Source organism: Podarcis gaigeae, assembly GCF_964106915.1.
Source record: "Podarcis gaigeae genome assembly, chromosome: 3".
Taxonomy (NCBI): Eukaryota; Metazoa; Chordata; class Lepidosauria; order Squamata; family Lacertidae; genus Podarcis; species Podarcis gaigeae.
Genome location: NC_139680.1, coordinates 122,465,159 through 122,491,252, shown reverse-complemented (window position 1 = coordinate 122,491,252; position 26,094 = coordinate 122,465,159). Strand labels below are relative to the sequence as shown.

Below are 26,094 nucleotides of genomic sequence, written 5' to 3'. Positions count from 1 at the left end.
CCAGATGGGGGCGGGCGCCACTCTGTCCTTTAGTTGATCTCTGGGCCGCGGCGCGCCCTTCCTCCTGCCACGCCGCGCGGCGCCGGCGACGTCATCAGAGGCGGCCGCTTCCCGGGGCGGTTGCTGGGGCAACGGGCGGAGACGCCGCGCGGCCTGCGGGGACGGGAAGGGGATGCAGCTGCGCCACGTCCGGACCCTGCTCACCCCGCAGGTGGGAGACGCCCGCCCCGCCAGCATCAGCCTCCGGGGGGGGGGCGGCCCAGAGAGAGGGCCGGGCCAGGCGGGGAAGGGGGTCCCGGGGCGGGGGGGGGCGAAGAGTCCCGGACCCGCCGTGCGGGGCCCTCTTGGGGGTGGCGCCTGCCGTGGCTGCTCCGGCCTGAGCGGCGTCGCTGAGCCTCGACATCTTCCTCCTCCTCCTCCCAGGATGGGGCCGCCAAAGTCACGTGCATGGCCTGGGCCCCCAACAACGCCAAGTTCGCCGTCTGCACCGTGGACCGCGTGGTCCTCCTCTACGACGAGCACGGCGAGCGGCGGGACAAGTTCTCCACCAAGCCCACCGACCCCAAGGTAGCTCAGCCAGCGCTTCCCCCCGCGACTGAGGCTCCGGGCCCTGCTCAGTCCCAAGGGGAGCCGCCATCGGAGCCCCCGGGAGACATGGCTCTGGCAGCAGAGCCCTTTTCTCAGCCCCGGTCGTTGTTGAAGGGGGTGACCCCCAGAGCCTCCGGGGAACAGGTCCCGCCTCAAGCCCCTCAGGGAAAGAGGCACACAGAGCAGGCCACTTGCCCTAAGCCAGGGTGGCCCCCCCTCCAGATATGGCTGAACTACATTGTCCGTCGCCCCCACTGGCTGTGCCCCACACCTCAGGCTGGTGGCAGTTTGGAGTCCAACAACACCTGGAGGGCAAGGGCTGCTCCCCATCCTTGGCTCAAGAAGGGGCTGCTGCAGAGCCTGTGGGTTCAGTCGTGAGCCCCAGGGGGTGGGGGAGAGACAAGCAGCCTTGGTGGCCAGCTCTGGGCTCCTTTGGGAGGTAGGACAGAAACAGAATTTTTAAAAATGCTTCTAGTGTCACCAAACTGTGGTAACATGGTTCTTTTGAAATCCAGAGAGACAAGTGATATCCCGTATGCTATAGGATTTTCAGTAAGACACGTTGGAGACCAGATCTGGGTTTATACACTTCTCACATAACATTTATTTCATATAGTCAAGTATACATTAATACATTGGTAACAAGAGGTTCAAACACTCACACATTCACACAAATACTCACCCAAGTGGCAGTAATTCAGCTGATAAGCAACATCAGGAGAAAAGTGTTTAATGGCACTGGAGCTCTAGGGTCTTCCTGTACCTGGAGCCAGTCAAAAGGCAAAACTGTCATTGGGCAACACAAAACTATGGGATGAAGGTGTTGAGGCCTCCCAGCCGTCAGGTCAAGAGCAGCTCCTGAACTCATAGCTTGCCACACGTGTGTGCTCTCGGCTGCCCTGACCCTCTGCTGGAGGGGGCAGAATGATCCCCCAAAGCCCTCCCAAACCCAGGGACAATTCAGTGACACTTGAAGGCAGTAGCAAGTAAACTTGCAAAGCAACTTAAACCAAATACACACGACTGCTCACTGTGGCGATGGCAAGTGAGTCTGTGGAATCTCAGAATGGGTCCTCACTCCCGCCTTTATCCCTGTCCCCCTCTTCCCCTAGTATGGCAGGAAGAGCTATGTGGTGAAGGGCATGGCATTCTCCCCAGATTCCACAAAGATTGCTGTTGGGCAGACGGACAACATAATTTTCGTCTACAAGATTGGGGAGGAATGGTAAGAGTCTTTGCATGGTGTGGGGAGACCAATCTGGGGTGGCCCCTTTCCCCACTTCTTCCCACTCCCTTTGAGTCCGGGATTCTCTCTCACAGTGGCCTTTTCTGTAGTGTCCTTCCTGCTGCAAGGACAGCTGCCTGCACTCATAGCCCAGGTGGCTGTTGCTGATGGAGCCTTGCTTTCCTCTCTGGAGCCTCACTTGCTATGGGGCAGAGCTGAGGGGGTGCAGTGTTCTTTACTGCTAGATGCTCTGCATTATCTGATCCAGTGGGATGCCGTAGCAGCCCTATGACATGTTTCCTGGAACCACAGTGGTCTTTGAGGATGACTCTTTTTCTGTTTGCTCTTCTTCAGGGGGGACAAGAAGGTGATCTGCAACAAATTCATTCAGACGGTAAGACCCAGCCCCCAGTCTCCATGTGCCTGCGGAGACCCTCAAGGCTGCTGTTGGGGCCTCCTCATCTCCAGGTTTTCATTACTGGGCAGCTGGGAATTATCAAACTCCAAGGGATGTGCCCAGTGGCTGCAGGATGGTTCCCAGTTACAGAAAACATGAGCCTTTCACCCAAGAACTCACCAACAGAGTTGCAGATAAAGCTCAGTCCAGACAAGCCAAGGCCAAGCGCAGAGAACCAGTCTTGGTCCCAACGTGATTCAGAGACAAAGTCTCTCCTCTCTTCTCTCCTGTCCTCCTTTTTTCTGCTGGGCAGGACCCCCACTCTCTTGTGGGCTGGAGGGGAGGGGGCAGCATCAAATGGGCTCTGTGAGAGAAGCCTCCTCTTCCAGACACCTCCTTCAGAGGAGTCAGGTGCCTCTTTGCAGCTCCTCCTCCTTGAGCAGCCCCTCAGAGGTGGAGCTGGGCCTCCACCCTGCCTGCTTTCCTCCTCCTGACCCCCTTCTTTTCGCCCTATTCCCCACCAGAGCGCTGTCACTTGCTTGCTGTGGCCGGAGGAAAACACCATCGTCTTTGGGCTTGTTGAGGGCAAGGTAGGAGTGGCCTGGCTCTTGGAGTGGGAAAGAGCCCGTCTGGAGCCTCCTGCAGAGGAGACCCTCCATCTGGCCCTGACGCCTCCTGGGGCTCCGTCTTCTCCCTGGCTTGTTGCCCTGGAGGGAGTGGGGGTTTTGGAGGTGCCTCTCCTCTCGCTTTGCTCCCTTGCACCTCAAAGACTGACCAGACTTTTCTCTCTGCAGGTTCGCCTGGCCAACACCAAGACCAACAAATCATCCACCATTTATGGGACAGAGTCCTACGTCGTCTCCTTGGCCTCCAAGTGAGTGTGGGAGAGTGAGGAAGCCCCACGGGGCAGCTCTGACCCCCCCTCAAGTCTCTCTGAACTGAGGGCAAGTTCCCACGGGGGCTCCCTGGTGACCTCCTTTTGTCTTCCTTCTGCTGCCGCACAGCATCTCAGGGAAGGGAATCCTCTCTGGACACGCAGACGGCACCATCGTGCGCTACTTCTTTGACGATGAAGGCTCTGGGGAGTCACAGGTGCAGGCAGGCTCTCTTATCTCAGGAGCCCCTCCCCCCCCCACCTAGACCACGCCTGCGCGGAGACCAGGGCAGGGGGAGTCATAGAATTATAGAGGGAGAGGAACCCCAAGGGTCATCTAGGCCACCCTCCTGCAATGCACAAAATGCACCCAACCTCTGCTTAAAAACCTCCAGTTAAGGAGACTGGTCACACTGGCTGCCTCTGAGGCATGGAAGGACCCCAGAGAGCACCTTCGTTTTGGGGAGGTGTTGTTGAGAGGGGAGAATTATTCCCAAGCAGCCGTTTTGCCGAGGTGGGGGGAGGGGCTGCTTTCAGCAGGGAGCTCATGGGGGTCTCTCTCTCACACTTGTTTCAAAGCCCTTGTGTGCTCTTTGCTTGTGCCAAGCGCTTTAAATGAAGTGGGGGAAGATTAGTCCCAGCAAGGCTGCCCCCCCATCCTCCAGCAACGCCTACTATCACACTAAAGCCCTGCCCTCCTGGTTTCCCACCTGCCCCTGGTGGTGCAGTGCAGGCCTCCTCTGGCATTCAGAGAAGCAAAACCCCATCCCCTGGCTGAGCTAGGTGTGGAGAGCAGAGAGTTTGCCGCTGCCTAGGGGTCTCAGCTGGCTTTAGCACCAGGGGGAGCAGATCTTTTTCTCCCTCCGGCAGATCTTTTTTTCTTTCCGGCTTTTCATTGCTCCCTGTTTCTTGCTCCTGGTGCCTGGACAGGGCAAGCTAGTGATCCACCCTTGCCCCCCCTACGCCATGGCCTGGGCCTCAAACAGCATTGTGGCTGCCGGCTGCGACAAAAAGATGGTGGCCTACGGGAAGGAGGGCCACGTCATCCAGACCTTCGACTACAGCCGGGACTCTTCCGAGAAGGAGTTCACGGTGGCGGCAGCCAGCCCAGGGGGCCAGTCTGTGGTCATCGGCAGCTTTGACAGGTGCGGCTGAGCCAGAGGGCTGGGACGGGGGGGCCACTGTGCTGGGGGGCAGGCCTGTTCCCCCCTCGGACCCTCACTGCCTGCCCCCTTGATTTCCCCAGGTTGAGGGTGCTGAACTGGAGCCCCCGTCGGAGTGCCTGGGAGGAAGCCAAGCCCAAGGAGATCCCTCACCTCTACACCATCACCGCCTTGGCCTGGAAGCGGGACGGCTCGCGGCTCTGTGCGGTGAGTGGGGCAGGCCGCCTTCTCTGCCGGATCATGCCCGCTTGATGCAGCTTCCCTGCAGGGCGTCTCGGGTTGGCAGGCAGGAAGGGTCTGAGGGGTTGTGGGCTGAAAAGGCTTTTGTTCCTGCAGGGCACCCTCTGTGGCGGAGTGGAGCAGTTTGACTGCTGCCTGCGCAGGAGCATTTACAAGAACAAGTTTGAGATGACCTACGTGGGGCCTAGCCAGGTATGTGTTGCGGCCGTAGGGTGGTGACTTATGGCTGCAGCGGTGGGCTCTGGCCATGGACTGTGGGGTGGAAGAAGGGGGAGGGGGCTGCTGAAGAGCACATGGCTGCTGCTGGAGGGAGGGCAGGTTGCCCAGAGGAAGGCCTATCCTGCCCCTTTTCCTCCTTGCTGCTCTTACTCAGGATAGGTGTAAGAAAATGTTCTCTAAGCAAAGGTCAGTTTTGCTGCAGATCAAGATGCAAGCAAGGTCCTTGATTTGCTAAGGGTCTGAAAGAGTGATGAGCAAACTGCAGAGGCTACACTCTGTTCCAAAAAAAGTATTAAATAGTGTGGTCCAAGCCAATTTTTGGGAAAATAAAAGCTGTGTCCATCCAAAACTGTTCATGAGCCAAATATTCAGGCCCAAGAAGGTTGACTCAAAATGAGTAAGAGCCATTTCCCAAACGGATGGAGGAGCAAGATCAAAGCAAGAACTCCAAGAAAGGGCCAGCTGGGCTCCAAATCTCTGAAAGATGCCCATCCAGCTTTGTTCAAAGCCACCCCTTTCTGAGGAAGTCTCAGGTTGTAGCATTGAGTGCAGTTTTTTTCCTGATCCTCCTTTGTCACCCCAGATTTTCTGCATTCCTATTTGTCCTTTTCTCTCATCAAATTTCAGTTGGTTCAGGCTTCACTATTTTCATTCTAAAACATTAGAATCATAGAATCCTAGAGTTGGAAGAGACCCCAAGGGCCATCGAGTCCAACCCCCTGCCAAGCAGGAAACACCATCAGAGCACTCCTGACATATGGTTGTCAAGCCTCTGCTTAAAGACCTCCAAAGAAGGAGACCCCACCACACTCCTTGGCAGCAAATTCCACTGTCAAACAGCTCTGACTGTCAGGAAGTTCTTCCTAATGTTTAGGTGGAATCTTCTTTCTTGTAGTTTGGATCCATTGCTCCGTGTCCACTTCTCTGGAGCAGCAGAAAACAACCTTTCTCCCTCCTCTATGTGACATCCTTTTATATATTTGAACATGGCTATCATATCACCCCTTAACCTCCTCTTCTCCAGGCTAAACATGCCCAGCTCCCTTAGCCATTCCTCATAAGGCATCGTTTCCAGGCCTTTGACCATTTTGGTTGCTCTCCTCTGGACACGTTCCAGGTTGTCAGTGTCCTTCTTGAACTGTGGTGCCCAGAACTGGACACAGTACTCCAGGTGAGGTCTGACCAGAGCAGAATACAGTGGCACTATGACTTCCCTTGATCTAGATGCTATACTCCTATTGATGCAGCCCAGAATTGCATTGGCTTTTTTAGCTGCCGCGTCACACTGTTGGCTCATGTCAAGTTTGTGGTCAACCAAGACTCCTAGATCCTTTTCACATGTACTGCTCTCAAGCCAGGTGTCACCCATCTTGTATTTGTGCCTCTCATTTTTTTTTGCCCAAGTGCAATACCTTACATTTCTCCCTGTTAAAATTCTTCTTGTTTGTTTTGGCCCAGTTCTCTAATCTGTCAAGGTCGTTTTGAAGTGTGATTACTTTCTTTGCCTTTTGCCTCGACTAATATTGTATTTGGATTTTTCTGGATCCTGTGGCAAAGACCCCGGGAGCCTTTTCCCTGGGATTTGATTGGTAGCTATGTTCTTCTCTTAAACTCAAAGGCAGCTAATTAAACTAATTAGGGCAGCTGGGATCATGGAGTCAGCTTATTAATGAGAGGGCTGGCAGAGTTTAGCTGGGCCATTGTAGGATTCATTATAATCTTGTATGTTGTGAACCTGGCATGTAATAGCTACTTAATCATTTCTTAGAATCTCCTCTCAAGATGCAATTACGTATTATGAGCACTTAGTTTTCCTCTTTGATATATTGATTCTGTCTTCCACAAACTAAAATGCACTCACTAGTCTTCTGCTGATGTAGTTAAAGTAAATCTTTCTGAATGGATTGTAGCCCCTCAGGCTTCATTTGGCCATTCTGCCTCTCGCTGACTGGGGCAAGTGAAGAGCCTCACTTCCAGTCCCTTCTGCTTTTCCAGGCTGGAGACCACAGAAGCTCCTGCCACCACCAGGGTGATAATTTTTAAGGTGCCACGGGAATCTTCTTCTGTTTGGCGTTTTCCCATATGACTCAAATTTAAAGCCCTAAACGGCCTCGGTCCAGTATACCTGAAGGAGCGTCTCCACCCCCATCGCTCAGCCCCGAGGGTCTTCTGCTGGTTTCCTCACTGCAAGAAGCAAAGTTACAGGGAACCAGGCAGAAAGCCTTTTCAGTAGTGGTGCCCTCCCTGTGGTGCCAAGGAAATAAAGAACTATCTAAAAGCAGCCCTTTTTAGGGAAGCTTTTAAGGATTGATGTTTTTATCATGTTTTTATATATGTTGGAAGCTGCCCAGAGTGGCTGGGGAAAGCCAGCCAGAGGAGTGGGGTATAAATAATAAAATTATTATGATTATTATCATTATTAATATTATCATTATTATTAAATCCCACCTTTTCTACTTGTTTATCCTTGAAGGCCCTCAACCAAATATTTTGGAACATACATTTTCTTTAAGGAAACAACCATGCACGCAAACATGAAATGCAGTTTCTTCCATCAGCATCTTTTAAAATATGAAATAATAGAAACAGGAAACTTGTGGAAGCAGCTGTCTCCTCAGAAGGAGGCTGCCCCCTCCTGGCCCAAGAGCTGCTCTGCCCCTCCTGTCAGCCAGCCTTGCTTTCCTATGGGCTGCAGAGCGGGGAAGGGACTGGCCATCTCCTTCCGCTGCAAGTTGCCCTCCTGTGTGCCGGGGAGGAAGGAGAGGATCTGAGTTGTGTCACCCATCCCCCTCTCCTAGGTGATTGTGAAAAACCTCTCCACCGGGATGCGGGTGGTGTTGAAATCCCACTATGGCTATGAGATTGACGAGGTGAAGATCCTGGGGAAGGAGCGCTACCTTGTGGCTCACACCTCCGACACGCTGCTCCTGGGGGACCTCAGCTCCACCAAGCTCAGCGAGGTGAGCATCCTGCGCCTGTGGGGAAGAATTTGGGAGGCTCCCAATGGGCTCCTGACGCAAGAGAGCACCAGCGTGCTCCCAGAGAGCCCAGAGGACTGCAGACAAGTGGGGCGGCTTGGCTGATGCACAGCTTGGTGGGAGGGCAGTGGGGGTCTCTGGGTCTGTTTGGCAGGGAGTGGGCTGGGGGATGGGGCAGCCTTGCTGAGAGGTGGTGTGGCTGGCCTGGAGCTCATGGGCACCTGCCCTCTCCCCCTGTCTCTCTCAGGTCGCCTGGCAGGGATCTGGCGGGAATGAGAAGTTTTTCTTTGACAATGAGAACGTAAGTTGGCCGGGGCTGCAGTAGTAAAAGGAGAAGCCTTTTCCTTCCTTCCAAGGATGAAGGTTCTGGCTGGTCTGCAAGGAGAGCAACGGTATTGGGGGTTGCTCTGGGGGTTTGTCCCTGCACCGCAGGGCCTCTTTTGAGGGGCAGGGGTGGCTCCTTTCTTCCTTCTCCCAACCTCTCCTTTTCCCTAGGTCTGCATGATATTCAACGCAGGGGAGCTGACCCTGGTGGAGTATGGGAGCAATGAGATCCTGGGTTCTGTGCGCACTGAGTTTATGAACCCCCATCTCATCAGGTGAGCGAGGAGGCCCTCTTTCTCCCATGGGGAAGAAGAAGAGGGAGCAGTGCCCCCCATGTATTATTTCCTTTCTCTCTCTCTCCCAGTGTCCGCATCAATGAAAGGAGGCAGCAGGGAATGGAGGAAAACAAGCGTCTGGCTTACCTGGTGGACATCAAAACAATAGCGACAGGTGAGCGAGGACCCCCTTCCCAGAACTCCCCACCCCCCTAGCAGTGCTTCTGGCTGCCCCGGGCGCCTCTCCTGAGCCACCTGCCTTTTCTCTGCCTCCTCTCAGTGGACCTCGTGGGCAGCTACAATATTGGCACCGTCAGCCACGACAGCAAGATTGACTGGCTGGAGCTGAATGAGACCGGGCACAAGTTGCTCTTCCGGGACAAGAAGATGAAAGTGAGCGGGAGGCCAGGGGTGGAGGGGGGGCTGAAGGCACAGAAGGCCGGCGGACTTGCCTCCCTCCCCACCCTGCTGATCCCTTGCCTCTTCTCCCCCGCCCCCCAGCTGCATCTCTATGACATTGAGAGCGCCACCAAGACCACCATCTTGAGCTACTGCTCCTACGTGCAGTGGGTCCCCGGGAGCGACGTCGTGGTGGCCCAGAACCGGAACAGCCTCTGCGTGTGGTACAACATCGACACCCCCGAGCGAGTGACCATGTTCCCCATGAAGGTGAGGCGGCTTCTGTCCCGAAGGGCTGAGAGGGCCCCGGGTGGGGCAGAAGGCAGGGCTTAAAGCCTGGGGCTTGGCTCCCGGCAGGGTGACATCGTGGACCTGGAGAGGAGCAACGGCAAGACGGAGGTGATTGTGACCGAGGGGGTCAACACCGTGTCCTACACCCTGGACGAAGGGCTGATTGAGTTTGGCACCGCCATCGACGACGGCGATTACCACAGGTGGGCGGCTGGGAGAGGAGTCCGGGGGGGCGGGGGGCTGCGTCACCAGCAGGAAGCTGGAACCGGCCAGGGAACAGTCCCTGGCAAGGCCTTGGCAGAGATGGAGCAATATGGGAAGAAACAGAAGGGGTGGAGACCAAGGGATAGATAGACTCCTGTAAGCTGCTCATCTGGCTGGAGAAATCCAGCCAGATGGGTGGGGTAGAAATCAAAAAATTATTATTATTGTTGTTGTTGTTATTATTTATTATGAATTGTGGAGTATTACCTCACTATATGATCACATATAGTATAGAAAACCTTTATCTAGGATCATCTTAAATATATCATTAAGTTGATGGTAATTGTAAACAATCAGTTAACAATCCTCTTATATCTTCAAACGTCTTTAATTTCAACTCATGATCTATTGCTATTAATAATTCTTTCTAAGATACACAGTTTTTTCTCATATTTGCTTTTTAAAGGATATTTCCTCCAGTGGGTTTGAGCCACCAGGGTGCTTTTTGTTCTCATGAAATTTTACATTTCCCCCATACTTCATACACCACTTCCCTTACTGCATGATTCAAAAAAGCTTTATGAACTTTTTAAAAAGCTTTCATAATGAATTCATGGGGGGGGGGGGAGGAGGAAGAAAGTTCCTTTGTCCAGCTGGGCTTCCCCCTCCCTTCACCCCCTTCTGCCTTCCACTCCCAGGGCTGTTGCCTTCCTGGAGACGCTGGAGATGTCTGCCGAGACGGAGGCCATGTGGAAGACGCTGAGCCGCCTGGCTCTGGAGGCCAAGCAGCTGCACATTGCAGAGAGGTCTGTGGGGAGGGGGGAAGAGGCCGGGCTGGCCCCAGAGAGCAGCTGGCAGCCCAAGGGCAGTGAGGCAGCAGCCTGTGGGCTGGTCGGGGGATTCCTCACGGCTCTCTGCCCCCTTGCAGCAGAAAACGGCCTTGCTTAGTTCTACATGCCAACCAGGCGTCCTGGGACTCTGCTCATCCTGACCTCCAAAGGGAGCTGCACCTCTGCCCATGTCATCCACTCATTCGTGTTTCTGTGTGGGGCAAGGATGGGCGAGCGGACCCCGCCCCACACCCTTCCCCATTGCTGCTTCTGCAAGAGATTCAGGCTGCAGAAACTGTCACATGACCCCCATGACAGCGTCTCTCTCTGCCCCCGCCCCCCAGGTGTTTTGCTGCTCTGGGCCACGTCTCCAAGGCCCGCTTCCTCCACGAGACCAACGAGATTGCTGACCAAGTGGCCAAGGAATATGTGAGTGAGTCCCGGGGCGGGGGGGCCTGCCCCTTTGCGCCCCTCTGTGCTCCTGACCTGCTCCTCCCCAGCCTCGCCTCCATCCCGCAGCCCCCGCAGCCCCTTTCCCTGCCAGGAGGTCCCAGTGCTGCCCTTGCCCTGCCCTTCTTGCCCACGGCAGAAGCCCCTCCCCCTGTCCTGGCATCCCACCTGGCTGAGAGCTGCCCGCTTTCTTCTAGGGAGGGGACGGCACAGACTATTACCAGGTGCGTGTCCGCCTGGCCATGCTGGAGAAGAACTACAAGCTGGCGGAGATGATCTTCCTGGAGCAGGTGAGCCCAGAAGTGGGCAGGAGGCGTTTGTGGGCAGCTCCAGAGTCCCCCATGCCCCCCTCACGCTGGGCTGTCTCCTCTCCTCTCCAGAACGCAGTGGAGGAAGCCATGGAGATGTATCAGGAGCTCCACATGTGGGACGAGTGCATCTCGGTGGCCGAGGCCAAGGTAGGGGGGCAGGTGTTTGGGGAGGGGCCACTGGGGAGCCGTCACAGCCAGGCCCCTTGTGTGCTGCCACCCTCCTTCCCTCTGCCCACAGGGCCACCCTGCGCTGGAGAAGCTGCGCCAGGGCTACTACGAGTGGCTGCTGCAGACCCAGCAGGAGGAGCGGGCGGCGGAGGTGCAGGAGGGCCAGGGGGACCTGCAGGCGGCCATCGGGCTCTACCTGAAAGCAGGGCTGCCGGCCAAGGCGGCGCGCCTGGCCACGGGCCGCGAGGAGCTGCTGGGCAACACCGACCTGGTCAACCGCATCGCCACAGCCCTCATCCGAGGGGACCTCTTTGAGCAGGTGAGGGCTGAGAGAAGCTGCATGGAGGGGAGATGCGGGCGCCTGCAGACTCACTCCCTGCTCCACACCGGAGCCCTTCTGGCAGGGGCGGAGGAAGGGGGTGCGGTGGGGGTGGGTGCCCCGGGTGTCACCACTCAGGGGGGTGACAAAATACCGGGCAGCATTCACCGCGGGGCCTGCAGTGCACCCGAGCCACGTGTCTCTCTTGGGAGTGACGCGGTGGCTTGGGTGCCGGCAGGCTTCGCGCTGCCTCAAATGGTCTGTCTGCCGCCGCCTCCTTAGTTGTAAGGCAGCGAGGGGAGGAGGCAGGCAGACTCCTCAGAAGGCATGCGGAGCGTCCTGCCCTGGCTGGCCCCACCCTCGCCCCTGGGCACAGGGCATGCGCACCACCCCAGCCCCTCGCTTGCTTACCTTTCTAAAAGACCCGCCTGTTGTTCCCTCTCCCCCCCCCCCAATCTCAGGCTGGGGAGCTCTTTGAGAAGATCCGGAACCCTCAGAGGGCCCTGGAGTGCTACCGCAAGGGCAGTTCCTTCCTGAAAGGTATTGCGGGGCCTCCCCTGGCCAGCTCCAGTGGGGGGGCGGGCATTTCATATATTTATTTAAAGTTGACCCACACCCTTTCCCCTGAACGAGGCAAAAGAAGCCAACAGAGTCCTTGGGCACAGCTCCCCCTCCCTTGATCCCGAGGAGGAACAGCGGTGGAGGCTGCTGGGTCTGGCCTGTAATTTGCAGCTGGGGCCCCTCCTGCCCAGGCTGGCTGCCTCTCTGCTCCCTGGAGTGCTAGTCCTGGGCCAGGCCCCATCCTGGCCCCAGGCTGCCTGCCCATGTCTCCGTCTCCCCCTCCCTGCAGCCGTGGAGTTGGCGCGCTCCGTCTTCCCCGCCGAGGTGGTGAAGCTGGAGGAGGCCTGGGGGGACCACCTGGTGCAGCAGAAGCAGCTGGATGCTGCCATCAACCACTACATTGAGGCCAGGTACAAAGGCACCTGGGGTGGGGGCCCTGCAGCCTCCCCCTTGCAGCTGGCAGGGCCTGGCCTGGGCTCCTCTCTCCTGCCCTGGGGAGAAGCCTGGCCCTTCCAATTCCAGGTGATCCCTGCCTTGCAGGGGGGGTGGACTGGGGGGCCCTTCCAATTCCTCGGTTCCACGGTGCAGGTGCGCCATCAAGGCCATTGAGGCAGCCATTGGGGCACGGCAGTGGAAGAAGGCCATCTACATCCTGGAGACGCAGGACAAGAAGACGGCCAGCAAGTATTACCTCCGCGTTGCCCAGCACTATGCCGCTCTGCAGGAGTATGAGGTGAGAGCCTCCTCCCTAGCGCCCCGAGCACCAGCAGTTGTCCTGTGGGCAGGAGCCTGACAGGAACCTCCTTCCTCCTCCTCCTCCAGATAGCGGAGGATCTGTACGTCAAGGGAGACCACAGCAAGGAGGCCATTGACATGTACACGCAAGCAGGACGCTGGGAGCAGGCGCACAAGGTGAGGGTTTGCGCTCGGGGGACTCATCCCACTCGGAGGCTCCGGCTGCAGATGGCCATCAAAACCCACAGATCCACAGCCCGGCCTTCATGGCAGGCAGTGCAGGAGTCACAGATGGTGTCCTTTGGCTGTTCCTTGAGCTGCAGCTATGAGGCCCTCTGGAATCATAGACTGGTAGAGTTGGAAGGGACCCCCAGAGTCATCTAGTCCAGCTCCCTGCAGGGCAGAAATCACAACGAAAGCACTGAGAGACCTTGCAGGGTCTTCCTCTATTCTGGTCTCTGGGAAGCAGAAGGAGAAGGAAGGGGTGGCATTTGGACTGGCTGGCCCTGTTTGCCCCAGTGGCAGGCATTCTTGGGGGTGCTCTTCTCTCCTGCGGGTGGGGGGAGGCAGGGGTCCCTCCTTCCTTCTGGCGCCTGCTCCCAGCCCCGACTCTCCTTGCAGCTGGCGTCCAAGTGCATGCGGCCGGAGGACGTCTCTGTGCTGTACATCACGCAGGCCCAGGAGATGGAGCGTCAGGGCAAGTACAAGGAGGCCGAGAGGTGGGTGCTGCGCAGGCTCCTTGCTGGAGTGGGGGGCCCACACCCTCCTCCTCCTCCTCGGAGGCCTCGCCCTCAGTGCCCAGCTCTGCCCTCCCCAGGCTCTTCATCACGGTGGACGAGCCGGACCTGGCTATCACCATGTACAAGAAGTGCAAGATGTACGATGAGATGATCCGCTTGCTGGGCAAGTACCACAAGGACCTGCTCAGCGACACTCACCTCCACCTGGGCAAGGTAGGTAGAAGACAGCGAGGGGGGCAAGGAGGAGCCAGGCTCAAGGGGCGTCACTGGCTTCTTTGTGCCCCAGGAGCTGGAAGCTGAGGGGCGCCTGCAGGAGGCGGAATATCACTACCTGGAGGCCAAGGACTGGAAGGCGAGCGTCAACATGTACCGCGTCAACAGCATGTGGGACGAAGCCTACCGGGTGAGCAAGGGCAGCTCCCAGCATGCACTGCTCCACGGGGGCAAGGGGCTGAGCCATCGCTCTGACCCAGAGCGGTCCAAATGGAGTGTCTGCTGCACTCACCAGCGGAGCTAACCGGGGGCGGGGGGGCGCACTAGGCAGCACGGGGGGGGGGGTGGCACAGCTCCAGGGAGGCAAGGCCAAGCTGCGCCCGGCTGCCGTCTGGGCTGCTGGTGGTGGCGGCGGCTCTTCCTCTCAGCCTGTCCTTGCACCACGTTCCACCTCTGTTGTTGTTTTTTAAATGAATATTTATTAGCATTTTCAAAAAAGGACAAAACATATAAAAACAAAAACAAAAATAAACAAAAAAAAAATACAAAAATACAAAACTTAAAAAACAATTAAAAACACCTAAAAGTTCAAATACTTATTTTATTTTAACTTGTTTCTCAGACCTCCTCACACCTCCCCTTCTTGTATTCCAATTTAAATTATTAGCTCAGCAAATCCTTAACTTACTTCTCCATTTTAACTTAATTTAATTTATTCTAACATGTTATTATTTTACTTTTCTTCTTTCTTCCATTTCCTCAATTTATATTTACAAACCTTATTTTCATTTAATTTAGACCATTTAAAAAACCAATTTTAACTTATCCAAATTTACACATCAATATTTATACCTCATTATTTTTTCTTAAACATTTTTCCTAAAGTCGACCAAAATTTCCCTTCCATGTCTTTCCCAATTTCCATACCAATAGCAAAGCAAAGTAAAAACAAAACAAACTATATTTATATACCCTTTGGATTCCCAAACTCCACCCACCCTTTTCCCGGTTTCAGTCCTCAACAAAAATCCATCAGTCTCAATATACTGTTTAGCCTGGAGATCTCACGTCCGAGACTCTCAATTCTCTCTCAGTTCCTCTCTGCCGGTCTTTTTGATAATCTTTAATGTTAAACTCCAAATCTCGAAGAAGCTCCGGCCCAACAGGATCCATGTTTCTACCAGCCAGACCTCAATATTTAAAAATAAAGCTTATGGGGTACTTCAAATCTTGTCCAAATGTCCCAATCCCAATGTCCAAATCTTGTCCTTTCAGGTCCAAATGTCCCCCAAGCTCTAGCTTCCACCTCCAATTCAGGCCAGGCTCTCCACATCAGATTTTTATTTTCCTTTTTTGTCATCATGTCAGGCCTCAAAATGCTGCTCTCCTTTAACTTCTGCAAAGTTTCTGCTCCTCCTTCCTTTTCTTCAGGGGCAACATATGTCACCTGCTCCATATTGTCAAAGCTCTCCGTTTCTCTATTTGTTCAGTTGGATAGGCTCCTTGTTTCAAGTCCTTATCAGATTCAACAATGTTCTTTACTGCTAAGTCCAGAGTTGTAACATTTGTAGCCAAAACATCAGTTTGGCCTTGTAACTTTCCCAAGAGAACAAATTCAGCCTGGATTTTCCTTCTTCCAGCCATTCCTGTAATGTCACTAAACCCCTCTAGGGGGATTTTAGTTCCTTAATATTCCTTTCAGCTCAAGTCCAAAAGTCAGGTTATTTTGTATCAGCCCTTCCTTATTTTCAACAAATTATTACAAATTAACCAACAGAAGCAACAAAAACAAGGTTCTCCTTTTCCGTCTGACAGCCAACTTGACAGCTGTCAAACTTTTCAGTCTTTCATCAACAGGCTCTCTCGTGGGACACTCCCGGGTCCAGGGGGGTGAAACTTCAGCTCCCAAAATTAATCTTATTATCCTCCAGTAAAAATTCTTATAATGTCAAAACCGTGAAATTAAAGTCTTTTACTAAAAAAAAGAAAAGATTCTCTCGACCTTAGCTAGCAGGTCCTTTGCTTTAAATTGTTTACAAAGAGGGGGGGTGGACTTCCTTTTTAACCCTTCGCCGCTTGTTCCTGATCTGCCAAATTTTTCTTTAAAATTCCAATTTCCGTATTACTCACGGGTTGATGTTTTAGAGTCCGAATGTTCCAAGGAAAAAGTCAGCGCTCTCCGATAATGGCTTGTGGCTTCACTCCGCAGATGAAGGAGTACTCTCAGCACTGCGCCGCACCCCGTCCCCGTTCCGAAGCCTTTAAAAAGGCTCCTTCACGGATTGGGGGGGCGCAAATGGTGCCTGCCGAGTCACTACGCTCACAGGCTTCTGCGCCTGTGATTTTAAGGGTCCCCACGTCGCTGCAGCGATAAGACCCAGTCTCTGCAGAGCCGATTCCATCCGGAGCTCGGAGGGAATCCGCCATTAATCGATGGCGCCAACCCGGAAGTCCTTGCACTGCTTTCCACCTCTGGGCTTGGCGAGAGGGCAGAAGAGCGAGAGGGCTTGGCCGGGGCCGGGCCACAATGGAGGCCTGGGGAGGAGGTGGCTCTGGCACTGCTCTCCCAGCCTCATATGACAGCCTGGCAGTTCCACTCCTGGGTCATGCCTGGCGGGTGTGTCTGTGTGGAAGCAGCGGAGGGGAGAGGAATCCACCCCCCGCCCCCCGCTGGGCTGTGTGTTGCACAGTGGCTCAGCACCACCAGGCTGAGCATTCCCAGGCCCGGCTTGCCGAAGGATTGAAGCGATGGAGGGGAGAAGCAGCAGTGGGGGCAGCATTCCTCTCCTGCTCCCCTCTCCCCAGCTGTGCTCCCACCGTGCCGCCCCCTGGGTGCCCTCACCCAGTCGTGCCTGTGCCCGTCCATCCCAGGTGGCAGTAGGGTGAGCTACGCCAGTGGCAGCAGTATGTAGATGTGTCATGCGAAAGCTCCCTGCTCAGCTCCTGGGGCTGGAAAGGGGTGAGGTTAACCTCCAGTTTGCTAGGAAAACTGAATTGCTGTGTTGCAAAATGATGCGTGTCTACGAAGTGTGCCACCAACATGAAAAGTTTGGCTAGCTCTGCTCTAGCCTGTCCAAAGGGGGTGTTAGAGGAAAGTTGGTTCCCGTGTCCCTCCCCCCCCCCATGCCCTGTACAGGCTTACTCCTGGGGGATTTATTTATTACTATTATTTATTAATTGTGTTTACTGCCCTCTGCCTGTAGACCTCAGGGTGGTTCACAGCATAACTGAAGGATTGAGGGTTAATTCGTAGATTAAACCCTCCTATGTGTGTGGGAGAAATACAAAAAGTCAATGGGCTGTGAAGCATTTTAGCAGAGTAAAACACTTAAAGGTTTTGCAGTTTGCTAAAGCTTAGGAATTCGGCAATTGCACCTTTTTATCCCCTTTATTTGTGGTCTGCTGACCTCTATCTCTTCACCCCTACCCTGTTGCAGAGAATGAGCCATTTGTTTTTAGCAAGATAAACAAACAAACAAACAAACAAAAAGCTTTACTTACTCAGTGCAGGCAGCAAATGCAGCAAAGCAGTATGCAGAAAAAAGAGCTGCAGCAAAGCACGTTTGCTTAGCTTGGAAGTGTGGTGAAAAGACAGTCTCCTGAGAGGCGGAAGGAAGTTAAAGGATTATCTCATTGGTTACAGAATTCCTGCCCAGAGAAGGCAAGGAAAGTGGGTCACACAGAGGGTCCTTTTTGGGGAGTTTCAGAACTCTCTGTGCTCTCGCCCTCTGCTTGTCTAGCAAAACACAGTTGTGATTTGGCTGCAAACCCCCCAGAGAGAGGCGGGTGGGAGGCCTTCCATCCTGCCTTGGGGGGCAGTGAGTTGGGGGGCAGGAAGCCTGCTGACCCGTGGCCTCCTTTCTGCCCTGGTCCGAGACAGGTGGCCAAGGCTCACGGCGGGGCAAACTCCCACAAGCACGTGGCCTTCTTGTGGGCGAAGAGCCTTGGCGGGGAGGCCGCCGTGAAGCTCCTCAACAAGTTTGGGCTCCTGGAAATGGCCATTGACCACGCAGCCGACAACAAGTGAGTGAATGGCCTCAGCTGCGAGTCCCGCATTGGGGGTTGGGCCTCAGGGGTCCCTTCCAGCCCTGTGACTCTAAGGCAGAAGGGCTTCAGTGCCGTCTTCTGCCCAATGCCCCTCATAGTTAGCTTTGCTGCAGCAGGCGTGGCTGGGTAGGGCAGGGTCCTTCCAACACCCACCAGGGGCCCCCATGACCCTGTCCTCCCTGGGGCTGCCTCCCAGCAGGGGCCTGTGGGTGGTGGCTCCACTGCCCAGCCCCTTATCTTCTCCTTGCTCCTCCTTAGCATGTTTGACTTTGCCTTTGAGCTGGCCAGGCTCTCCCTGAAGCAGAAGCTGCCAGAGATCCACTTCAAATATGGCTCCTTCCTGGAGGATGAGGTAGGAAGGCGGGGGGGGGGGGGAGCTGCTCTCTTGGGCAGAGAGAGAGGCTAATCCCCCCCCCCCTCTGCATGTAGGGCAAGTTTGAGGAGGCTGAAGTCCAGTTTGTGAAGGCCGGGAAGCCCAAGGAGGCCGTTCTGATGTGAGTGCCGCCCCGTCCCCCAAGACGCCTGGCTCGGCCACCTGGGAGGATGCCCTCTGTGGCTCCTCTCCCGGCCGCCTCTCCTTCCCGCCCTGACCCTGTGTGCTCCCCCAGGTATGCCCATGCCCAGAACTGGGCGGCCGCTCAGCGAGTGGCCGAGGCGCACGACCCGGACAGCGTGGTCCTTGTGCTGGTGGGCCAGGCAGACGCCGCCTTCAAGCAGAAGGAGTTCCAGAAGGCCGAGGCGCTGCTGCTGCGGGCTCAGCGCCTAGACCTGGCCGTGAAGCACTACAAGGTAGCGGGCTGAGGAGGGCGGGGAGGGTGCATGCGCCAGGCTCTGGGCCCTGGCAGAGGTCCTTTCTCGCAGGGCACCGTTGCTCTGGGGCAGCTGCCTCCGAGGTGACCCTGCCCTGGCTCTCTCTCCAGGAGGCTGCCATGTGGAGTGACGCTCTGCGTGTCTGCAAGGAGTTCCTGCCGGGAGACCTGGAGGCGCTGCAGGAGGAGTATGAGCAGGAGGTGGCCAAGAAGGGGCCCAGGCAAGCCAAGCCGGGGGGGGCGGGGAAGGGGGGCACGTGACCTGGCTGCCCAGCTGTTCCGAGGGGCCTACAATCATAGTTGGAAGGGACCCCCAGCCCCCGGCAGTGCAGGAATCTCAGCTAAAGGCCTGCACCCAGTTGCTGCTCTGGGGTCCAGCAACTGCACGGCCCCCTCCTCCACCACTGAGGCTGCCTGATTCAGGATACCGCAGTGGCCCCCAACGCCTGTGATGAGTGCCTGCCCGGGGAGGCTTTAGTTGCAGGCCCTGCGTTTCCGGGGGCTGGACTAGATGACCCTTGGGGGACCCTTCCAACTTGACAGTTCTGGGAGTTCTTGTTTCCACCTAAGACATCTGTGTGACTCAAGGCGGCGTACAAAAATGTCAAGCCTCCAACACGGCAAGATTAAGAAGGGAGCCGAGGAGGGCACGACAGAGAGCCTGCCCTGAAACCCCTTGAACCTGTCCAGGGCGAAGGTTCCTGAAGTCAGTGAAGAGCCGCCCTCCACAAGTCTGCTCTTTCGGGGGGCGGGTTGCAGGGACCCCCGAGCTCTTCTCCTCCTCTCCCCCGTCCTCGGGCGTTGATTTGGGTGCTGTTGGCCGGCAGGGGCGTGGAGGGGATCCTGGAGCAGGCGAGAGAGTGGGAGCAGGCGGGCGAGTTTGCCCGGGCCGTGGATTGCTACCTGAAGGTGCGGGACCCCGGAAACAACCCCCTGATGGAGAAGTGCTGGATGAAGGTGCGTGTTGCTCTCGCTGCAGGATCCGTTCCCTGCCAGGCCCCATGGGGGCCTCTGGAGCCAGAGGGCTGTGCCCAACTCACCTGGGAAACGGTGTCCTCTCCTTCGCCAGAGACTTTTAGCAGAGATTGGACGCCTGCCTGTCCGAGATGCTGTCATTGAGATCCCTGTGGTGCAGCGGGTTGGACTAGATGACCCTGGGGGCCCCTCCCAACCCCACAGGTCTGTGATTGTGCCTCCCCCCCCCCCCTTGCAGGCGGCTGAGCTCTCCATCAAGTTCCTTGGCCAGCCGCGGAGCATCGAGGTCATGCGGCTGGTGGGGCCCCAGCTGGTCAGCATTGGCAAGTTCAACGTGGTAAGGAAGGGCCAGGATTTGCAGGGGCTGGGCATCTCTTGGGGGAGGGGGCTGGCCTGGGATGAACCATAGGGGGGGCCTCCAGACTCCTGGCCCCGGCTGAGCCCCCCACCTCTGCCCTCCCAGGCAGCCGAGCTCTACCTCAACCTGGACCTCATCAAGGAAGCCATAGATGCCTTCATGGAGGGAGAAGAGTGGAACAAAGCCAAGCGGGTGGCCAAGGAGCTGGACCCCAGGTAGGCTGGGGGGGGGATCCCCCAGGAAACCCCCTTCCCTCTAGGCCAGCCGGGGCCGCTGAGGTAGCCCTCAGCGTCCTCCAGCTCAGGGTGTCTGACCTATTGCTGTTATTATTTATGAAATATTCGCCTATCGCCATATGAACTGGGGGGTGTTGCACTGTTTACTATGTTACGTATTTTTGTGTTTTTATTATCGTAAACCACCCTGAGGGCAGTATAGCATTTAATTTACTACTACTACTACTACCACCACCACCACAGTGGTACCTCGGGTTACATATGCTTCAGGTTACAGACGCTTCAGGTTACAGGCTCCGCTAACCCAGAAATAGTACCTCAGGTTAAGAACTTTGCTTCAGGATGAGAACAGAAATTGTGCTCCGGTGGCACGGCAGCAGCAGGAGGCCCCATTAGCTAAAGTGTTCAGGTTAAGAACAGTTTCAGGTTAAGAAGGGACCTTCAATCATAGAATCATAGAGTTGGAAGAGACCACAAAGGCCATCGAGTCCAACCCCCTGCCAAGCAGGAAACATGGATTAAGAACGGATTAAGTTCAGAACGGATTAAGTTCTTAACCCAAGGTACCACTGTACTATTGTTAATTGGTTGCTTTTTCTTGCCAAAGACAACTCAAAGTGACTTGCAGAGAACAAAATCCCACATAAATACATTTAAATGAAAACAACACACACACCCCTTTGAAATAATATGTAAAAAGCACCCTGCAAGAGCCCACAGATAGCTTAAGGCCAAAGGGCTTGGAGAAGAGGATCGCTTTTGCCTGGCTCCTGAAGATCTGTCGTGAAGGTACCCAGTGAGGCTCCCTGGGGAGTGCATCCCACAATTGGGGAGCCACCACAGAAAAGGCTCTTCTCATGTTGCCACCCTCTTGACCTCTCATGAGGAAGAAGAAGGGCTTGGATGACAGTCGCAGGGTCTGGGTTTATAGTCCTGAGCCGTTGAAGAGCTGCGCATGGGGTGGGGTGCCCAGCAGACCCCCTTGCTTCCCCTCCGTGCTTTACTTCTAAGAGCTGGGGGGTGCCTGGATGGGTTCTCGCCTGCTCCAGAGGGCCCAGCCCTTCACTTAGGGGCCCAGAGGCTGGGTTGGGCCCCAGGTAGCTGCAAGGGCCCTTCTCTGCCCGGCTGCAAGTGACAGCCCCTTCCCCTGCGGCAGGTATGAGGAGTACGTGGATCAACACTACAAGGAGTATCTCAAGGACCAGGGCAAGGTGGACTCGGTGAGATTGGGGGGTGTGATTTCAAACGCACAGCCAGCCCCTCTTGTTCCCTGGGGGGCGCTGCATCCCACACATTCAGGCTGCAAATGACTGAGAGCTTTCTCCAAGGGCCTCCTATGGAACTGACCCCCAACCTGCCCCACATGCCCCTGAGACCTGTCATGGGAAGAGCTGCGTGGTTAAGCAGCCAGGCCCAAGGTCAGGGCCTTTCGGGGGGTCTTTGTGCCTCTGGGTTGGCTTTGGGGAGGCTACCCACCCACCAAGGCCCAGGCTGGTTTGGCCCACCTGGTCAGCGCTTCCTTTCCCCTCCGGCAGTTGGTGGGAGTTGATGTCATGGCTGCCCTCGACATGTACGTGGAGAGGGAGCAATGGGAGAAGTGCCTGGAGACAGCAGCCAAGCAGGTATGGGGCAGGGACCCAGAGGGGTGGAGGGGGGGGCACTTGCCTTCAGCAGCAAACCTGCCTCTGCTTCTCCTGCAGCCAAGAGCTCCCACCCAGCATTACCAGCCGATGTCTCCGCCCGCTATTGTGGGGCAGGCAAGGTGCTGGGATGTGGGGCAAAGGCCCACAATCAAGGGGCTGGGAGAAGGCTCCCTCCTCTGGGCTGCGGGAGGCACAACCTCTGGCCTCCGACTTGGGAGCCTGGGTCACTTGCGGGGAGGGCTTGGCCAGTCTTCCCCTTCTCCCCACCCCCAGGAAAGGGGAAATGCTGAGCATGGGCCCCACCAGCAAAGAAGGGGCCTGGCCTCTGCCCCTCGGAGCCCACCGTGCGTCCCCCTCTCCCCATTGCAGAACTACAAGGTGCTGCACAAGTACGTGGCCCTCTATGCTACCCACCTCATCCGCGAAGGATGCTGGGACAAAGCTCTGAGCCTCTACGTCCAGCACGGCGCTCCCTCCAATGCCCAGGTAAGTGGAGACCCCCGGTGGGCTCTGCCTATGGGAAGCCTGGCTGGGCAGCCCTTGGCCTGTGCCCATGACAGGCTTGAGTCGCCAGAGGCACAGGCAAAAGGAAGCTGCCCAAGCCACGCAAGGGCAGGGCAGAGGGGCCTGGTGGCCCGGGGCAGCCTTGCAGCATCCTCCTGGCTTCTCCTCTCGGTAGGGCAAAGGGGAGCTTGGCTGTGCCAGCCCAGGCTGCCATGGTCAACAAAAGAGATCAAAATGACAGGTGGGTCCTGCAGCAGTGGGGCGGGCAAGGGGGCAGCCCCACCCAGGACCCAGAGCAGAGACCCTCCAGCAGGTCAGGGTCCCGTCTCAGTTGAGCTGCCCCCGCTGCCCCTCTCGCTCCTTCCTTTCCCCTCAGAACTTCAACATTTACAAGCGGCTTTTTGTGGAGATGGTGAACGTGCCTGGCATGAACTGCGCAGAGGCCTATCACAGCTGGGCCGACCTGCGAGACGTCCTCTTCAACCTGGTGAGAGCAGCGGCAGCGGCTGCAAAAGTGCCGCAGGATGGGCTGGGATCTGGCTGGGGCCGGGGGGCAGATCCTGGGTCCCCCCCCCCAGTTTAAGGTTCTCCGCTGCATCTTTGGGGTGAACTGCCTTCCGGGCCAAATGGGGACCTCTGTAGGCCTGCCAGATGGAGGTTCCTCCCCTGCTGTGGGTTTGCTTCGCTCTGTAGGGAGGGAGCATCCAGGTTCCCACCAAACACGTTCTGCTCTGAGGCAGAAAATCCTGTACCAGAGTAATGAAAATAAGGAGTTGGAGAGGGACCCCCGAGGGTCATCTAGCCCAGCCCTCTGCAATGCCCCCACTTTGGGCAAAAGATTCCTGCACGGCAGGGGTTGGACTAGATGACCCTTGTGGTCCCTTCCAACCCTGCAATTCCATGATTCTGTGAATACAGCAGTTGCAGTTGCTGCGTGCATTTCTTGGCCCTCCCATTGACGGAGCAAAGGGGTCCTCCCCCCCCCCCCGACTGCCCTGCCTCGTGTGCCAAGCCCAGTGGTCCCTTCTCCCCACAGTGTGAGAATATTGTGAAGTCCAGCGAAGCAAACACGCCGGCGCACGAGGAGTTTGAGACCATGCTGGTGGTGGCGCACTACTATGCCACGCGGTCAGCAGCCCAGAGCATCAAGCAGCTGGTGAGAGAATGACAGAGGCCCAAAGAGCAGGGAGAAGGGGGGAAGGTCTTGCCCTCAGCTCTGGTTTTCTCCCATCCACGCTTCCTCCTTCCCCAGAGGAAGAGAGGAAAGAGCCAGACTGTCAGCTGCTTCTCCTCCCAGGAAAGGAGGTTCACATCCTGCGCCGCAGCTCTCCCCTGGCCCAGAATCCTTTGCTCCCGAGGGCCAGAGGCAGCCAGTTGGGTCTGGGGGACCTTCCTCCAAGGTGGGAGGCCAGTGGGGTGGGATCCGAGCGATGGGGAGGGAGGGTGACGACTCTCCCTTTGCCTCCAGGACACTGTGGCAGCCAAGCTCTCCATTGCCCTCTTGCGCCACACGGAGCTCATCCCCGCAGACAAGGCCTTCTATGAAGCTGGGTCGGCAGCCAAGGCAAGAGGCGGGGCAGGGGGCAAGAGGCTTGGGGGTGGGGCTTTGGCCAGTCAGCCCCATCCTCCCCTGAGGGGCACCAAGAGCCCAGGTGGGGACCCAAGAGGCTGCTGCCTCCCACTGGCCTTTCCTTCCACCCTCTGAGCCACACAGCAGCCATCGGAGCCAGACTCTCCTGGTCCCCTGTGCCCAAAGACCTCCCTCCAGAGCAGCCTCCAGGGCCCAGGGGCACCGCCCCAGCCGGAAAGGACCTGGAGCAGCTGCAGCTCCATTCAACTCCTCCACCCTCACCTATTCCCCACCCCCGCCTGCCCCCGGCACCCCCATTCTTAGCCCCTGCTCCATCTCGGGGTTTGGGCGGCTGCCCAAGCACTGCTGTTCCGAGGTGGCTCCTTCCCCCACCTTTGTCTGCCTAGCCCAGGAGCCTCTGATCCGGCTGCCAGGCAAGGGATGGGGTGGAGCGGGCAAGAGTGCTTTGGGCTGCCCCCAATATCCCTCCGCCCTCCAGGCTGGCATCCCTCAGCTGGCAGCATCAGGGGCAGCCAGAGCAGCCTCTCACGCCACCCCTGTCTCCCTGCAGGGCGTTGGGTGGGAGAACATGGCCTTCATCTTCCTGAATCACTTTCTGGACCTGACGGACGTGAGTGTTTCCTTCGGAGGTGGCTGGGAAGGGGCTGGGGGGGGGGACGGCCTTGGTAAGAAAAAGGCCTTCCTGTGTCTGCTTCCCAGGCGATTGAGGAGGGCTCTCTGGACGCCCTGGACCACTCCGACTTCCAGAACACAGACATCCCCTTTGAGGTGCCACTGCCTGCCAAGCAGCACGTCTCGGTGGGTGCCCAGCGACAGCCGGAGGGAGGGAAGGTGCTCCCTGGGGGGGGGGGACACAGAGGGGAAGGCAGCCCGGCACCCCACCCTGCCCTGCGGCCTGCCTGCATCTGAGAGGCCCCTACACTCCCCCCCCATGGCAGGAGGAGCAGCGTGAGGAGACCCGCGACTGGGTCCTGACCGTCTCCATGGACCAGCGGCTGGAGCAGGTCCTGCCCCGCGACGAGCGCGACACTTACGAGGCCTCTCTGGTGGCAGCCAGCACTGGCGTGCGCTCCCTGCCCTGCCTGATCACAGGTGAGGGGGAACAGGACCCTCGCAGGGGACCCTGGGGGCCACCCAGCCCTGCCCCCTGCTCCGTGCGTCCCAGGTGGCTGGCTGGCTGGCTGGGGGTGGCCACTGCTGTGCCCCCATCCTGTAAGAACATAAGAGGAGCCTGCTGAATCAGGCCAAGGACCCACTTAGTCCAGCATCCTCTTCTCACAGGAGCCAAGCAGATGCAAGCACCAGAGCAACACTCTCCCCTCCTGCAGTTTGCAGAAACTGGGATTCAGAAGCCTCCCTGTCTCCAGGTGTGGAGGCAGAGCAGAGCCATTGTGGCTGGGGGCTTGGAGAGCCTTTTTCTCCTCCATGGATTTGCCCCGTCCTCTTTCAGAGCCGTTCAGCTTAGTGGCCGCAGCTGCCTCCTGCAGGAGGGAGTTCCACACTTTAACTATGCTCCCCGTCCTGAATCTAACAATATTCAGCTTCACTGGGCATCCACAATTTCTGGTGTTGTGAGAGAGGGAGAAAAACTTTCCTCTGTCCCCCATGCCATGCATTCTTTTATACCCAAATCATCTCTGCCTGCCTTCAATGCACTGAGAGATTAGCTGCTTGCAAGTGTTTCCTTGAGCCTCAGTCAAGGGTTAATAATAATAATAATAATAATAATAATAATAATAATAATAAAATTATTTATATCCCGCCCTGCCCAGCCGAAGCCGGGCTCAGAGCGGCTAACATCAAATGTAAAACACATTAACATAAAATCAGACAATCAATTAAAATACATCCTCAAATCAGATCAGGATAAAATCCAATCAGATGGCAACCCGCAGATTAGGTTGCTGGTCTTCTGCGAGTCTCTTGGGGAGGCCTCCCAGCCTGAGCCAGAGAGGGGGTCCTCACCATCTCCATGCGCAGTGCCCAGGGGCAGCAGCTGTCCCTGCCCCAGTGGAGCTCCCAAGGGAGCTGCCTTTGTTGGGGGAGAGCTGTGCCCTGTCATGGCGCCTCCAACTGGTCTCATCTCCGTGCCCCTTGGCAGGCTACCCTGTGCTGCGGAACAAGGTGGAATTCAAGCGCCCTGGCAAAGAGGCCAACAAGGAGAGCTGGAACAAGTTCTTGATGGCGGTCAAGGTGAGAGGGAGAGTAGTGTGGGGGGGGATCCAGAGTCTGGCCTGGTCCCTACCCTGCCCTGACTTTCGCGCCCTCTCCTGCAGATGTCCCACAACCCCTCCTGCCAGGACGTGCTCAAGTTCATCAACCAGTGGTGCGGGGGGCTGCCCGGCACCAACTTCTCCTTCCAGTGACGCAGCCAGGACCTGACCCTGGAGCCTTCCTCCTTTCTAATTAAATGTTATCGTTTCTACA

General features: G+C 56.6%; 1 protein-coding gene across 1 annotated transcript; it reads left to right on the top strand.

The window, feature by feature from the left end:
• Positions 1-86: 86 nt before the first annotated feature.
• Positions 87-26,094, top strand: IFT172 (intraflagellar transport 172). Its single transcript, XM_083733002.1, has 48 exons — positions 87-211; positions 424-567; positions 1,701-1,813; positions 2,168-2,207; positions 2,735-2,800; positions 3,005-3,084; positions 3,215-3,302; positions 4,015-4,229; positions 4,331-4,454; positions 4,584-4,679; positions 7,505-7,666; positions 7,932-7,985; positions 8,180-8,283; positions 8,373-8,458; positions 8,564-8,676; positions 8,785-8,952; positions 9,040-9,176; positions 9,876-9,983; positions 10,352-10,436; positions 10,655-10,747; positions 10,838-10,915; positions 11,007-11,255; positions 11,717-11,795; positions 12,106-12,226; positions 12,405-12,549; positions 12,639-12,728; positions 13,173-13,270; positions 13,369-13,504; positions 13,578-13,694; positions 17,385-17,527; positions 17,810-17,903; positions 17,981-18,045; positions 18,160-18,340; positions 18,472-18,581; positions 19,188-19,317; positions 19,574-19,672; positions 19,799-19,908; positions 21,086-21,149; positions 21,465-21,551; positions 21,942-22,058; positions 22,453-22,563; positions 23,113-23,232; positions 23,545-23,640; positions 24,218-24,277; positions 24,367-24,465; positions 24,606-24,759; positions 25,769-25,860; positions 25,944-26,094. The coding sequence occupies exons 1-48, from the start codon at positions 173-175 to the stop codon at positions 26,031-26,033; spliced, it is 5,250 nt and encodes a 1,749-aa protein (XP_083589128.1). The 5' UTR covers positions 87-172; the 3' UTR covers positions 26,034-26,094.